Raw genomic sequence first — 12,203 nt, forward strand, 5'->3', positions numbered from 1 at the left:
TCATGACGTCGGCATCATGACGCTCAGTGCGTCGTTGCGCATGTGCGGTTCTCGAACGTCTGCACATGCGCAGTGCAGTTTTTGGCCGCTTTGTGTTCCCGATCACATTGCGCATGCGTCGGGCTCCGGGAAGAGCGCGCAAATTGGCCGCTTTCGTCAATGTAGAGGCGCTGCATGCGGGAGATGGCCTGAACACTCTCCACCTCGAGGGAGGCTTGTTTTTCACTTTCTGCGGTTTTGTACTGTGAATAGTGATTTTTAGAGTGTTCATGCACAGTACACATTTCAATCGCGACTGGCAGGGTCATGTGCTTGATTTTCAACAATTGCTCTCGCAGAGGATAAGAGTGGACTCCAAAAACGATTTGGTCTCTGATCATGGAGTCAGTGATATCACCGAAGTTGCAGGATTGCACTAGCAGTCTAAGGTTAGTTAGATAGGAGTTGAAGGATTCATCTTTACCTTGCATCCTCTGCTTGAAGATGTAGCGCTTGAAGATTTTGTTGGTGTCCACCTCGCAGTGGTTGTCAAATTTGTCCAGGATGGTTTGGTACTTTGTTTTGTCCTGGTCTTCGGAAAAGTGAAAGGAGTTGAAGATCTCTATCGCATGGTCACCCGCAGTGGTGAGTAGAAGAGCTGTCTTCCGAGCATCGGTCGCGCCATTGAGGTCAGATACTTCCACGTATAGTTGGAATTTCTGCTTGAATGATCGCCAGTTGGCACTAAGATTACCGGTGGCCCTGAGCTGATGAGGAGCCTGAATCTTGTCCATTGTGCCTGTATTCTTTAGCTGGTTATCACGTATCTTGCTGAGTTGAACTAAATAGATTGAACAGTCACTCCTGGCATCATGTTGTGTTCTGCTGCTTCGGGTAACACAGGCTGCTACTTGATGCAGTCTTAACTAAAGGATGCTCCAGACTCTGAAATGAGTTCAACGTGTTTATTGAACTATAAACACAGTTCTCAAATGAATTCGACTCTCTGTTAATCTAACTGTAGTAACTCAGTCTAACTTTACCAGCTTGCTCTAAGCCACGTGCTGCTGATCAACCCTGTCTAACTCTCTAGATGTCTGTCTGTGGAAAGAGGCAGGGTGTGAGTGCCTCATCCCTTTTATAGTGTTTATGTCATGCCCCCTTGTGGTGATGCCACCTCTGTGTCCTGACTGCCCATTGGTTGTGTCCTATTCTGAGTGTTCATTGGTTGCATGTTTGCATATCATGACAGCGACGAGGGGGTTTCCACAGTAACTTAATGTAAACCTACTTGTGACAATAATAAAGATTTTTATTATTATTACATACACTTATCATGTGATGTTCATCACTGATAATGGAGACTGCCTCTTTATATACTTAACATTAACTCATTATATTGCATCCTGTTCTGGTCACCACACTTCAGGAAGGATATGAAAGTCCTAAGAGGGTGCTGAGGAGATTTACCAGAATGGTTCCAGGATAAGGGATTTTAGGTACAAGGTAGGTTGGAGAAGGTGGGATTGTTCTCCAACGAAAGGGGTTAATGAGAGATTTGATAAAAGATTATCAGGTTTAGATAAGGTAGGCAAGGGAAATCTATTCCCATTAGTTTATGTCATGTAGATTAGGGGTCACAAATTTATGAGTTTGGGCAAGAAATGTGGCGAGATGTGAGGAAGAATCTTTTTATGCAGAGGTAATGACCTGGAACTCTCTGCCTGCGAGGGTGGTGCAAACAGAGATGATAATTGATTTCACAGGAAATTGGAGTTGCAGGCCTATTTAGAGAGAGCAGGGGAATGGAACTATCCATTTGCTTTACAGGGTGCCAGCATGGAGTCAATGGGTGGAATGGCCTCATTTTGTGCTATGATGACTCTATGATATATTTGTGGAGTCAGGAGAAGCTTGTGTGCTGTGGGAATTCTGCTCCGCAATCGCAATCCAGCACCCCTCACAGTTACCTAAAGACATCTCTGAGTAACTCTCTCAGCACATGTGCCAACTGGACATGAGACTCATTTTCATTTTGATGCACTATCAATTGCACAAAGACTTGAGTTGGATACAACTGTGGCTTTATTGCTCTAAGATGTATGGCCTCCCACAGCAGCTGGCAAAATGACTGCAGCATGGAGCACACACATATTTATACTCTGCCTACTGGGCGGAGCCAGCAGGCAGGGACTACCAACATACCTGTAGTACAGGTTCTACCATACATCACCTAATAGAGGTGCAACAGCCGTTTACCACATTCATCCCCTGTTAAAATTGAGTCCGGCATGGGTGGTAGAGAACTATATACAATAAATGGTTTTCTTTTTACATTTACATTTACAATTTTTGATAGAGAGGGAAAAAAATGTCTTTTGAAGTCCAGTGGACCAGTTAGAGGTTTCACCGGTCCGGGGCCTTGATGTGCCTCTGGGAGCAACGTAGTGGTGGCGGCGATGCCGATGCTGGTCTGATGTCCAGAGCCTCCGGGAGCGTGCTGAAATCCTCTTCATCCTCGAGCGTGGGCAGGGGGATGACGGATGGTCCCTGGGGGGTTGCTGCTGGGAGCGCCGGGGGAGGGGAGGGTGGTGTCAAGCCAGGGGTGTGTGTGTGTGTGTGTGTGACCTGCTGGTGCCAGGTCCCTGAGGGAGACAGTATCCTAGCGGCCGTCGGGGTACGCCACGTAGGCATACTGGGGGTTTGTATGGAGCAATTGCACCCTTTCCACCAACGGGACCGCCTTGTGGAGTCGGACATGCCTACAGAGTAGGACGGGTCCTGGAGCTGTGAGCCAAGTTGGGAGCGACACCCCAGATGTGGACTTCCTGGGGAAGGCAAAAAGACGTTCATGCGGTGTGTTGTTCATGGCGGTGCACAGTAGTGACCGAATGGACTGTAGTGCATCAGGGAGGACCTCCTGCCAGCGGGTTCCTGGACCGTAGGGCTAGTTGGACGGCCCTCCATACCGTCCCATTCTCCCTCTCTACCTGTCCGTTTCCCCGGGGGTCGTAGCTTGTCGTTCTGCTGGAGGCAATACCCCTGCTGCCCAGGAACTGACGAAGCTCATCACTCATGAAGGAGGATCCCCTGTCACTGTGGATGTAGGTGGGGAAACCGAACAGAGCGAAGATTGTGTTGAGGGCTTTGATGACGATGGCAGACGTCATATCGGGGCATGGGATTGCGAAGGGGAATCTGGAGTACTCATCGACCACACTGAGAAAATACGTGTTATGGTCGGTGGAGGGGAGGGACCCTTTGAAATCCACACTGAGGCGCTCAAAGGGGCGGGAGGCCTTCACCAGGTGCGCACGGTCCGGCCTGTAAAAGTGCGGCTTGCACTCCGCACAGACCTGGCAGTCCCTGGTGATTGTCCGTACTTCCTCGACGGAGTAGGGCAGATTGCGGACCTTTATGAAATGGTACAACCGAGTGACCCCCGGGTGACAAAGACTGTTGTGCAGGGTCCGGAGTTGGTCTACCTGTGCGCTGGCACATGTACCTTGGGATAGGGCATCGGGGGGCTCGTTGAGTTTGCCGGGGCAATACATAATCTCGTAATTATAGGTGGAGAGCTCGATCCTCCACCTCACGATCTTATCATTCTTGATCTTGCCCCGCTGTGTGTTGTTGAACATGAAGGCAACCGACCGTTGGTCAGTGAGGAGAGTGAATCTCCTGCCGGCCAGGTAATGCCTCCAATGCCGCACAGCTTCAACGATACCTTGGGCCTCTTTTTCTTCGGATGAGTGCTGAATTTTTGTGGCATGAAGGCTGCGGGAAAAGAATGCCACGGGCCTGCCTGCCTGATTGAGGGTGGTGGCTAGGGCGACGTCTGGTGCGTTGCTCTGTACTTGAAAGAGCAGTGTCTCGTCTACTGCGTGCATCCCGGCCTTGGCGATATCGGCTCTGATACGGGCGAAGGCCTGTTGTGCCTCGGCCGTCAGGGAAAAATGGGTTGACTGTATGAGTGGGCGGGCCTTGTCTGCATAGTTTGGGACCCACTGAGCGTAGCACAAAAAGAACCCCAGGCAGCATTTGAGGGCCTTGGGGCAGTGGGGGAGGGGGAGCTCCATGAGGGGGAGCATGCGGTCAGGATCGGGCCCCAGAACTCCGTTCTGGACCACATAGCCGAGGATGGCTAAGAGGTTCGTGCTAAACACGCACTTCTCCTTGTTGTAGGTGAGGTTTAGGAGAGTGGCGGTGTGGAGAAATTTGGCAAGGTTGGCGTCGTGGTCCTGCTGATCATGGCCGCAGGTGGTGACATTGTCTAGGTACGGAAAGGTGACCTGCAAACCGTACCGGTCGACCATTCGGTCCATCTCCCTTTGGAAGACCGAGATCCCGTAGGTGACGCCGAAGGGAACCCTGAGGAAGTGATAGAGGCGGCTGTCTGCTTCGAAGGCAGCGTATGGACGGTCCGATTTACGAATGGGGTGCTGGTGGTAGGCGGATTTGAGGTCTACCGGTACTGTGCAATCTGATTGACCATATCAGATATGCGTGGGAGGGGGTAGCTGTAGTCTGTGTTTCTCCCCAGTTTTAACTACTACCACTTGGGCTCTTCAGGGGTTGTTGCTGGCCTTGATGATGCCTTCCCGAAGCAGCCGCTGGACCTCGGACCTGATGAAGGTCCTGTCCTGGGTGCTGTACCGTCTGCTCCTGGTGGCGATGGGTTTGCAATCCGAGATTAGATTTGCGAAGAGGGTAGGCGGATCGACCTTTAAGGTCGCGAGGCCGCCACAGTGAGGGGTGGTAGGGGGCGCCGCCATCTTCTCTCCCTCAAACCAAGCCTTGGTTAGGCTCTGAAGGTTGCACTGGAAGTCCAGGCCGCGTAGTAGGGCAGCACAGAGGTTAGGGAGGACGTAGAGGCGAAGCCGCTGAATTCTACGCCCTGGACCGTGAGTGTGACCGTACAGTACCCCCGGATTGCCACGGAATGGGATCTGCAGGCCAGGGAGATTCTTTGGTTGGCAGGGTGTACCGCGAGGGAGCAGCGCCTTACCGTATCCGGGTGGATGAAGCTTCCGGTGCTCCCGGAGTGCAGCAGGCAAGAGGTCACGTGTCCGTTGATTTTAACGCTGGTCGATGCGGTGGCCAGGTTGTGTGGACGAGACTGGTCGATGGTTACTGAGGCGAGTCGTGGTCGGTCGTTGCTGGTGTAGGATGACGGGGAGCCCGGGGGGCCCTGGTCCTGGAACGCTGGCGGTGCCCATGTGCCGTGGGGGAGACAAGATGGCGGCGCCTGAAGCTCTCGAGGAGGACAAAATGGCGGCTGAAGATCTAGAGGAGTACAAAATGGCAGCGCCATGGGCCGCACGTGGCGGGGGTTGAACAAGATGGCGGCGCCCATGAGCCGCACGTGTTGCTCGGCGGGAAAGATGCCGGCGCCCACTGGCTGCGCTTGGTTTGAGGGAGAGAAGATGGCGGCGCCCACTGGCCACATGTGGTCTGAGGGGGAGATGAAGATGGCGGCGCCCATTGTCCATAAGCGAGGGGGTGGGGGCGATAGCGGCGACTGCACTCACCGCGGCGATGTGCCCCTTCTTGCCGCAAGTCTTATAAAGGGCAGCGCGGGCCGGGCAGCGTTGACGGGGGTGTTTCTGCTGGCCACAGAAATAACATCGGGGACTCCCGGGGTTTGCTGGCTGGTTCGTGGTGCAGGCGTATGTACTGGTAAGGCCCCGGCTGGGGCGGCCGTCGGTGGGGTCCACGATGCGTAGGAGGGGTGGGCCGCGCGGCTGGGGGTGGAGGCCTGGACGTTGCGCGAGGCGACCGTCATGGAGAGCGCTTTGTCTCCGCTAGGTCGAGCGTGGCCCCCACTAACAGTAGCTGGCATATGAGGTCCGACCCAATCCCCGTAACAAACGCATCCCACATAAGGAGGTTTGAATGTTCAGTGGCTGTAACGGCCTGCCAGTCACAGTCCCGGATGAGTGGGGTCAGGGCCCGCCAGAAGTCTTCTATGGACTCACCAGGGAGTTGAGAGCGAGTGACGAGTACGTGCCTGGCGAAGAGCGTGTTCGTCTTCTGAGCGTAATTCTCCTTGGCGTAGTTCGGCACGTCCTGGATTAGCGGAAAGACGCTGGAGCTCAACCTTGATTACAGGATCTGTATCTTCTGAGCCTCCGAGACAGGGGTGGACGCTGTTGACGTACGCCTCGAAGCAAGCTAGCCAGTGTTGAAAGTCCTTTTTGGCCTCGCTTGAATGCGGATCCAGCCGCAGGCGATCCGGTTTGATACGGAGGTCCATCTTTTGAAAACCTTAGAGCAATAAATTGATGCACGATCAATTGCACAAAGACTTGAGTTGGGTACAACTAAGGCTTTATTGCTCTAAGATGTGTGGCCTCCCACAGCTGCTGGTGAAATGGCTGCAGCATGGAGGACACGCATATTTATACTCCGCCTACTGGGCGGAGCCAGCAGGCAGGGACTATCAACGTACCTGCCGTACAGGTCCTACCACACATCACCTAATAGAGGTGCAACAGTGGTTGACCACACATTTCAAACTTTTAGAGGTATCAGAGAGAGAGGTTGTTCATCCTGTGAATTCAGTCTGAATTCAAACCCAAGTTCCAGATGTGAAAAGATTGTGTTGCCTGCTCAGACCTGAGAAAATTGAGCTCATGCTAAGAGCTGAGCCTCAATTTACAAGCAAGGTGTCAGAATAGGTTAGCACTGGAAATTTAAGAAAAGCATGTTTGATTGATGTGGCATTGTTAATTTGTCCTTTTGCTGGTGTTGATAGTTCTGGGGAATGCATAGCTAATTGTCACTGGGAATTTCCTCAGAGCTTCTTCCACTCCACTGCTGGAAACAGAAATTCTATCATTTGTTCAGCCCCATTAAGGGGATTTCTTATTTTCCAAGATTTCAGTGAAAGGTCTACACCAAAGATGTTAAATCTCTTTCCTAGATCTTTACAAATCTGCACATTTCCAGCATTTGCGTATATTCCCCATTTTCTATTTGTAAAGAGGCTTTGTAATTCCACTAAATATTCCGTTCTGGTGTAACTTTAGCGACAGCACATTTACAGTGGCCAGAATTGCATGCTGCCCTGCCAGAGGGTTTTAGGCAGGGGGCTGGGAAGGGAATGTGAAATTGAAGGGATGGGATTCTGTCCAGGTTCCCTTCACCATGCAATGATTTTACGCTGGGACGGGCTAGGCCTTGCACGGTGAGTCTGCCCTTGCCCCAGTTGAGGTCCTTAAGTGGCCACTTAAGAGCCGTTTCCCGCCCAACTTCAATTTTTAGGCTGGAGGTAAGATTGAACCTCTGTGGGGGAATACAAAAAAGTCACACCTGAATATGGGCAACACCCCCTAACCCCCAACCCCGTGGCCCAAAACAAGACTCTGCCATTCGAAAAATTCAGGCCAATGTTATGTTCCAATGTTTCTAAATATCAAGCACAAAATTCTGCCATTACCCTACCATTTCTTTGTGATAAATGCAATGTGGAAATTCATTGCCTCCAGTAAACCTGCCTGACTGATTACAAAACTAATAATGGCCCATATTGATCCCATAATAAGACTGTACATTGAAGATGTCTTTGTTCTTTGTTTCAGTAATGCCTTATAACAGTGCCCACCACTGCGTTGTGGAGGTAGAAAACTTCTTATTTGTACTAGGAGGAGAAGACCAATGGAACCCAAACGGTAATAACCTACTGCACAGTACTTCACACTTCACTTCAAAGGGCTGTATCTACATTTTCTGGTAACAGACATAATTAAAACTACATTTAAACATACTTTAATGTAAATGAAAGCTGGAAGTGTGGCACCTCTGTGACAAGCGATGTAGTCAAACTAAAGTCGCCAAAAATCGCAGACCGTTGTGGTGTCACTTGCTGTCCGAGTTAGTTTTTCGCCTTACAGTAACTTTAGTTTTTAGTAGCAACATATTTAAAGTGTTTGTATTGTGCCTTTCAGCCTGACTTAGAGTGAAGTAAGATTCAAGGCATTTAGAGTAACAGCTGCTTGTGCAGTCTATGTCTTTAACTCACCAATACTACCGAAAAGGACAGCTTGATTTGAAGTGTTGATCAGTGCCAAATGCAGGATCAGCTTTTACAGTAACAAAGCTGGGTGTGGTGGTAAGTATTAGGGGTAGTACGGTACCCAGTGATGCTGAGAGGCTATTGGTGGACAGACACTGGGTCCTGATAGGATCTGCCGCCTGCTGGCTCCACCCAGTAAGGCGGAGTATAAGAACCCGGGTTCTCCCAGCAGCCATATTCTGTAACCGAGCTGCTGGCGAACAAGTCTGCGTAATAAAGCCATCGATTGACTTAATCTCTTCTCGCCGCGTGAGTGATTGATTGTGCTACAATTTATTACGCACACTTTAAAGGACTATGGAGCTCCGGATCGCCCCGGAGTGTCTACGAATCAGCCCCCTTGCAGCAAACTCAGCGGCCACTTTTAAAAACTGGCTAGTGTGCTTTGAGGGATACCTCCGAATGGCCCCCGGCAGACCTGCAGAAGACCAGAAAATGCAGGTTCTGCATTCCAGGGTGAGTCCGGAGATCTACGAGCTCATCGAAGATGCGGAGGATTTCCCGACGGTGCTCACCATGCTGAGAGGGATCTACATTCGGCCCGTAAACCAGGTCTACGCACGCCACCAACTCGCGATGAGACGGCAAATCCCCGGAGAATCGCTGGACGAGTTCTACAGCGCGCTGCTAATATTGGGAAGGAGCTGAACTGCCCACCGATGACGGCTAACGAACATACAGAACTCCTAATCAGGGATGCTTTCGTAGCAGGTATGACCTCATCCCAAATTCGCCAGCGACTGCTGGAGAGAGACTCACTGGGGCTCATGGAGGCACGGGCCCTTGCGGCCTCCCTCGATGTGGCCTCGCAGAATGCCCGCGCTTACGCCCCCGACCGCGCGGCAGCCCCTTGGGCTCCGTGGACCCCCACGGCGACCGACTCCCCAGCACCCCCCATCCCCCCATAAGCCTGCGCGGCCAGAGCACCAGACCACCTGGGGGGGGGGCCCCACTGCTATTTTTGCGGGCAGTCGAAACACCCCCGGCAGCGCTGCCAGGCCCGCTTGGCCATCTGTAAAAGTTGCGGCAAGAAGGGGCATTATTCAGCGGTGTGCCAGTCCCGGGTGGGTCGCCGCAATCTCCGGGGGAGAACTGGGACCACAGACTCAACCCCCCGAACGATCCATGTGCGGCCAACGGGCGCCGCCATTTTGGGTCCCGGACTCCATGTGGGGGGGATGGGCGCCGCCATCTTGTGACCCTCCGGCCACGTGCGATTCAGGGTCGTGGCCATTTTGTCCGCCCCCGACCGCGTGCGATCCGTGGACACCGCCATCTTGGCTGACAGCCAAGGACCCCAGCATGAATGGCTCCACGGGGCCTGAAGAAAACGCCCCGATGCAGCAACCGCGACTGGCTTCGGTGACCCTGGACCAGTCGCGGCCCCGGACACTCCAAACGGCAACGACGACGGTGCTGGTTAACAGGTATGAAACGCCTGTCTGATCGACTCTGGGAGCACGGAAAGTTTTATCCATCCGGATACGGTAAAACGCTGTTTTCTTTCAATCCACCCAAGTACCCAAAAGATTTTTCTGGCAGCGGGATCCCATTCCATATAAATCAAAGGGTTCTGCATCACGAACCTAACGGTGCAGGGGAGAGAGTTTAAGAATTATCGACTTTATGTCCTCCCCCACCTCTGCGCTCACACTCTCCTGGGGTTAGATTTTCAATGTAACCTTCAGAGTTTAACGGTCCAATTCGGCGGCCCTATACCCCCACTTACGATCTGCAGCCTCGCGACCCTCAAGGTTGAACTGCCTTCCTTGTTTGCGAACCTCACTCCGGATTGCAAACCCGTCGCCACTGGGAGCAGATGATACAGCGCCCAGGACCGAACATTTATCCGGTCTGAAGTCCAGCGGCTGCTGAAGGAAGGCATAATCCAGGCCAGCAATCGTCCTTGGAGAGCTCAGGTGGTAGTTTTAAAGACCGGGGAGAAGCAGAGGATGGTCGTGGACTATAGTCAAACCATCAATAGGTACCCTCTCCCCCGCATATCCGACATGGTCAATCGGATTGCACAGTACAAGGTCTTTTCCACGGTGGACCTTAAGTCCACATATCATCAGCTCCCCATCCGCCCGAGCGACCGCAAGTACACTGCCTTCGAAGCAGACGGGCGGCTCTACCACTTTTTAAGGGTTCCATTCGGTGTCACTAACGGAGTCTCGGTCTTCCAACGGGAGATGGACCGAATGGTTGACCAGCACGGTTTACGGACCGGTGTTCCCATACCTCGACAACATAACCATCTGCGGCCATGACCAGCAGGACCACAACGCCAACCTCCGCAAATTCCTCCAGACCGCTAACGCCCTGAATCTCACTTACAACAGGGAAAAATGTATGTTTAGTACCGACCGTCTAGCCATCCTTGGCTACGTAGTGCGTAATGGAGTGATAGGCCCCGACCCTGAACGCATGCGCCCCCTTATGGAGTTCCCCCTCCCTCACTGTTCCAAAGCCCTGAAACGCTGCCTGGGCTTCTTCTCTTATTACGCCCAGTGGTTCCCCAACTACGCGGACAAGGCCCGCCCGCTAATTCAGTCCACTGTCTTTCCCCTGTCGACAGAGGCCCGCCAGGCCTTCAGCCGCATCAAAGTGGTTATTGCAACGGCCACGATGCATGCAATCGACGAGTCCCTCCCCTTCGAAGTCGAGAGCGACGCATCCAACGTAGCTCTGGCGGCCACTCTCAACCAAGCGGACAGAGCCGTGGCCTTTTTCTCCCGTACCCTCCACGCTTCAGAAATCCGCCACTCCTCAGTGGAAAAGGAAGCCCAGGCCATAATAGAAACTGTGCGGCATTGGAGGCATTACCTGGCTGGTAGGAGATTCACTCTCCTCACTGACCAATGGTCGGTAGCCTTTATGTTCGATATTGCGCAGCGGGGAAAGATCAAGAACGACAAGATCTTGCGGTGGAGGATCGAACTCTCCACATATAATTATGAGATCTTGTATCGTCCCGGAAAGCTGAACGAGCCGTCCGATGCCCTATCCCGCGGTACATGTGCCAACGCACATGTGGACAATCTCCAAGCCCTCCACGAGGACCTCTGCCACCCGGGGGTCACTCGGTTCTATCACTTCGTGAAGACCCGCAACCTCCCCGACTCAGTCGAGGAGGTCCGAACAGCCACCAGGAACTGCCAAATCTGCGCAGAGTGCAAGCGCACTTTTTCAGGCCAGATAGAACGCACCTGATAAAGGCTTCCCGTCCCTTTGAGCACCTCAGTCTGGACTTCAAAGGCTCCCTCGCCTCCACCGACCGCAACACGTACTTCCTAAATGTGGTTGACGAATACTCCCGTTTCCCATTCGCCACGGGCAGCACGGTAGCATGGTGGTTAGCACAATTGCTTCACAGCTCCAGGGTCCCAGGTTCAATTCCGGCTTGGGTCACTGTCTGTGTGGAGTCTGCATATCCTCCCTGTGTGTGCGTGGGTTTCCTCCAGGTGCTCCGGTTTCCTCCCACAGCCCAAAGATGTGCAGGTTAGGTGGATTGGCCATGATAAATTGCCCTTAGTGTCCAAAATTGCCCTTAGTGTTGGGTGGGGTTACTGGATTATGGGGATAGGGTGGAGGTGTTGATCTTGGGTAGGGTGCTCTTTCCAAGAGCCGGTGCAGACTCGATGGGCCGAATGGCCTCCTTCTGCACTGTAAATTCTATGATAATCTATGATAATCCCCTGCCCCGACATGACCGCGGCCACAGTCATTATAGCCCTCTGCACCATCTTTACACTGTTCGGTTTCCCCGCATACATCCATAGCGATAGGGGGTCCTCCTTCATGAGCGATGAACTGCGTAAATTCCTGCTCAGCAAGGGCATCGCCTTGAGCAGGACGACCAGTTACAACCCCCGGGGGAACGGGCAGGTAGAGAGGGAGAACGGCACGGTCTGGAAGACCATCCTACTGGCCCTACGGTCCAGAAGTCTCCCAGTTTCCTGTTGGCAGGAAGTCCTCCCGGATGCCCTCCACTCCATCTGGTCGCTGCTGTGTACCACAACTAATCAAACGCCTCACGAGCGCCTCCTTGTCTTCCCTAGGAAGTCCTCCTTCGGAACGTCACTTACGACCTGGCTGGCAGCCCCAGGACCCATCTTGCTCCGAAAGCATGTGCGGGCACACAAAT

The 12,203-nt window shown here is 52.8% G+C and overlaps 1 protein-coding gene across 2 annotated transcripts in view; it reads left to right on the top strand.

Annotated features, from left to right (window-relative positions):
- Positions 1 to 12,203, top strand: part of klhl14 (kelch-like family member 14) — a 275,002-nt gene that overhangs the window by 186,599 nt on the left and 76,200 nt on the right. For both annotated transcript variants that reach the window (XM_072467845.1, XM_072467844.1), the window contains exon 4: positions 7,563 to 7,652. In XM_072467845.1, coding sequence (XP_072323946.1) covers positions 7,563 to 7,652 — 90 coding nt within the window. The remainder of the gene's footprint in view (positions 1 to 7,562; positions 7,653 to 12,203) is intronic.

Source organism: Scyliorhinus torazame, chromosome 11 (assembly GCF_047496885.1).
Source record: "Scyliorhinus torazame isolate Kashiwa2021f chromosome 11, sScyTor2.1, whole genome shotgun sequence".
Taxonomy (NCBI): Eukaryota; Metazoa; Chordata; class Chondrichthyes; order Carcharhiniformes; family Scyliorhinidae; genus Scyliorhinus; species Scyliorhinus torazame.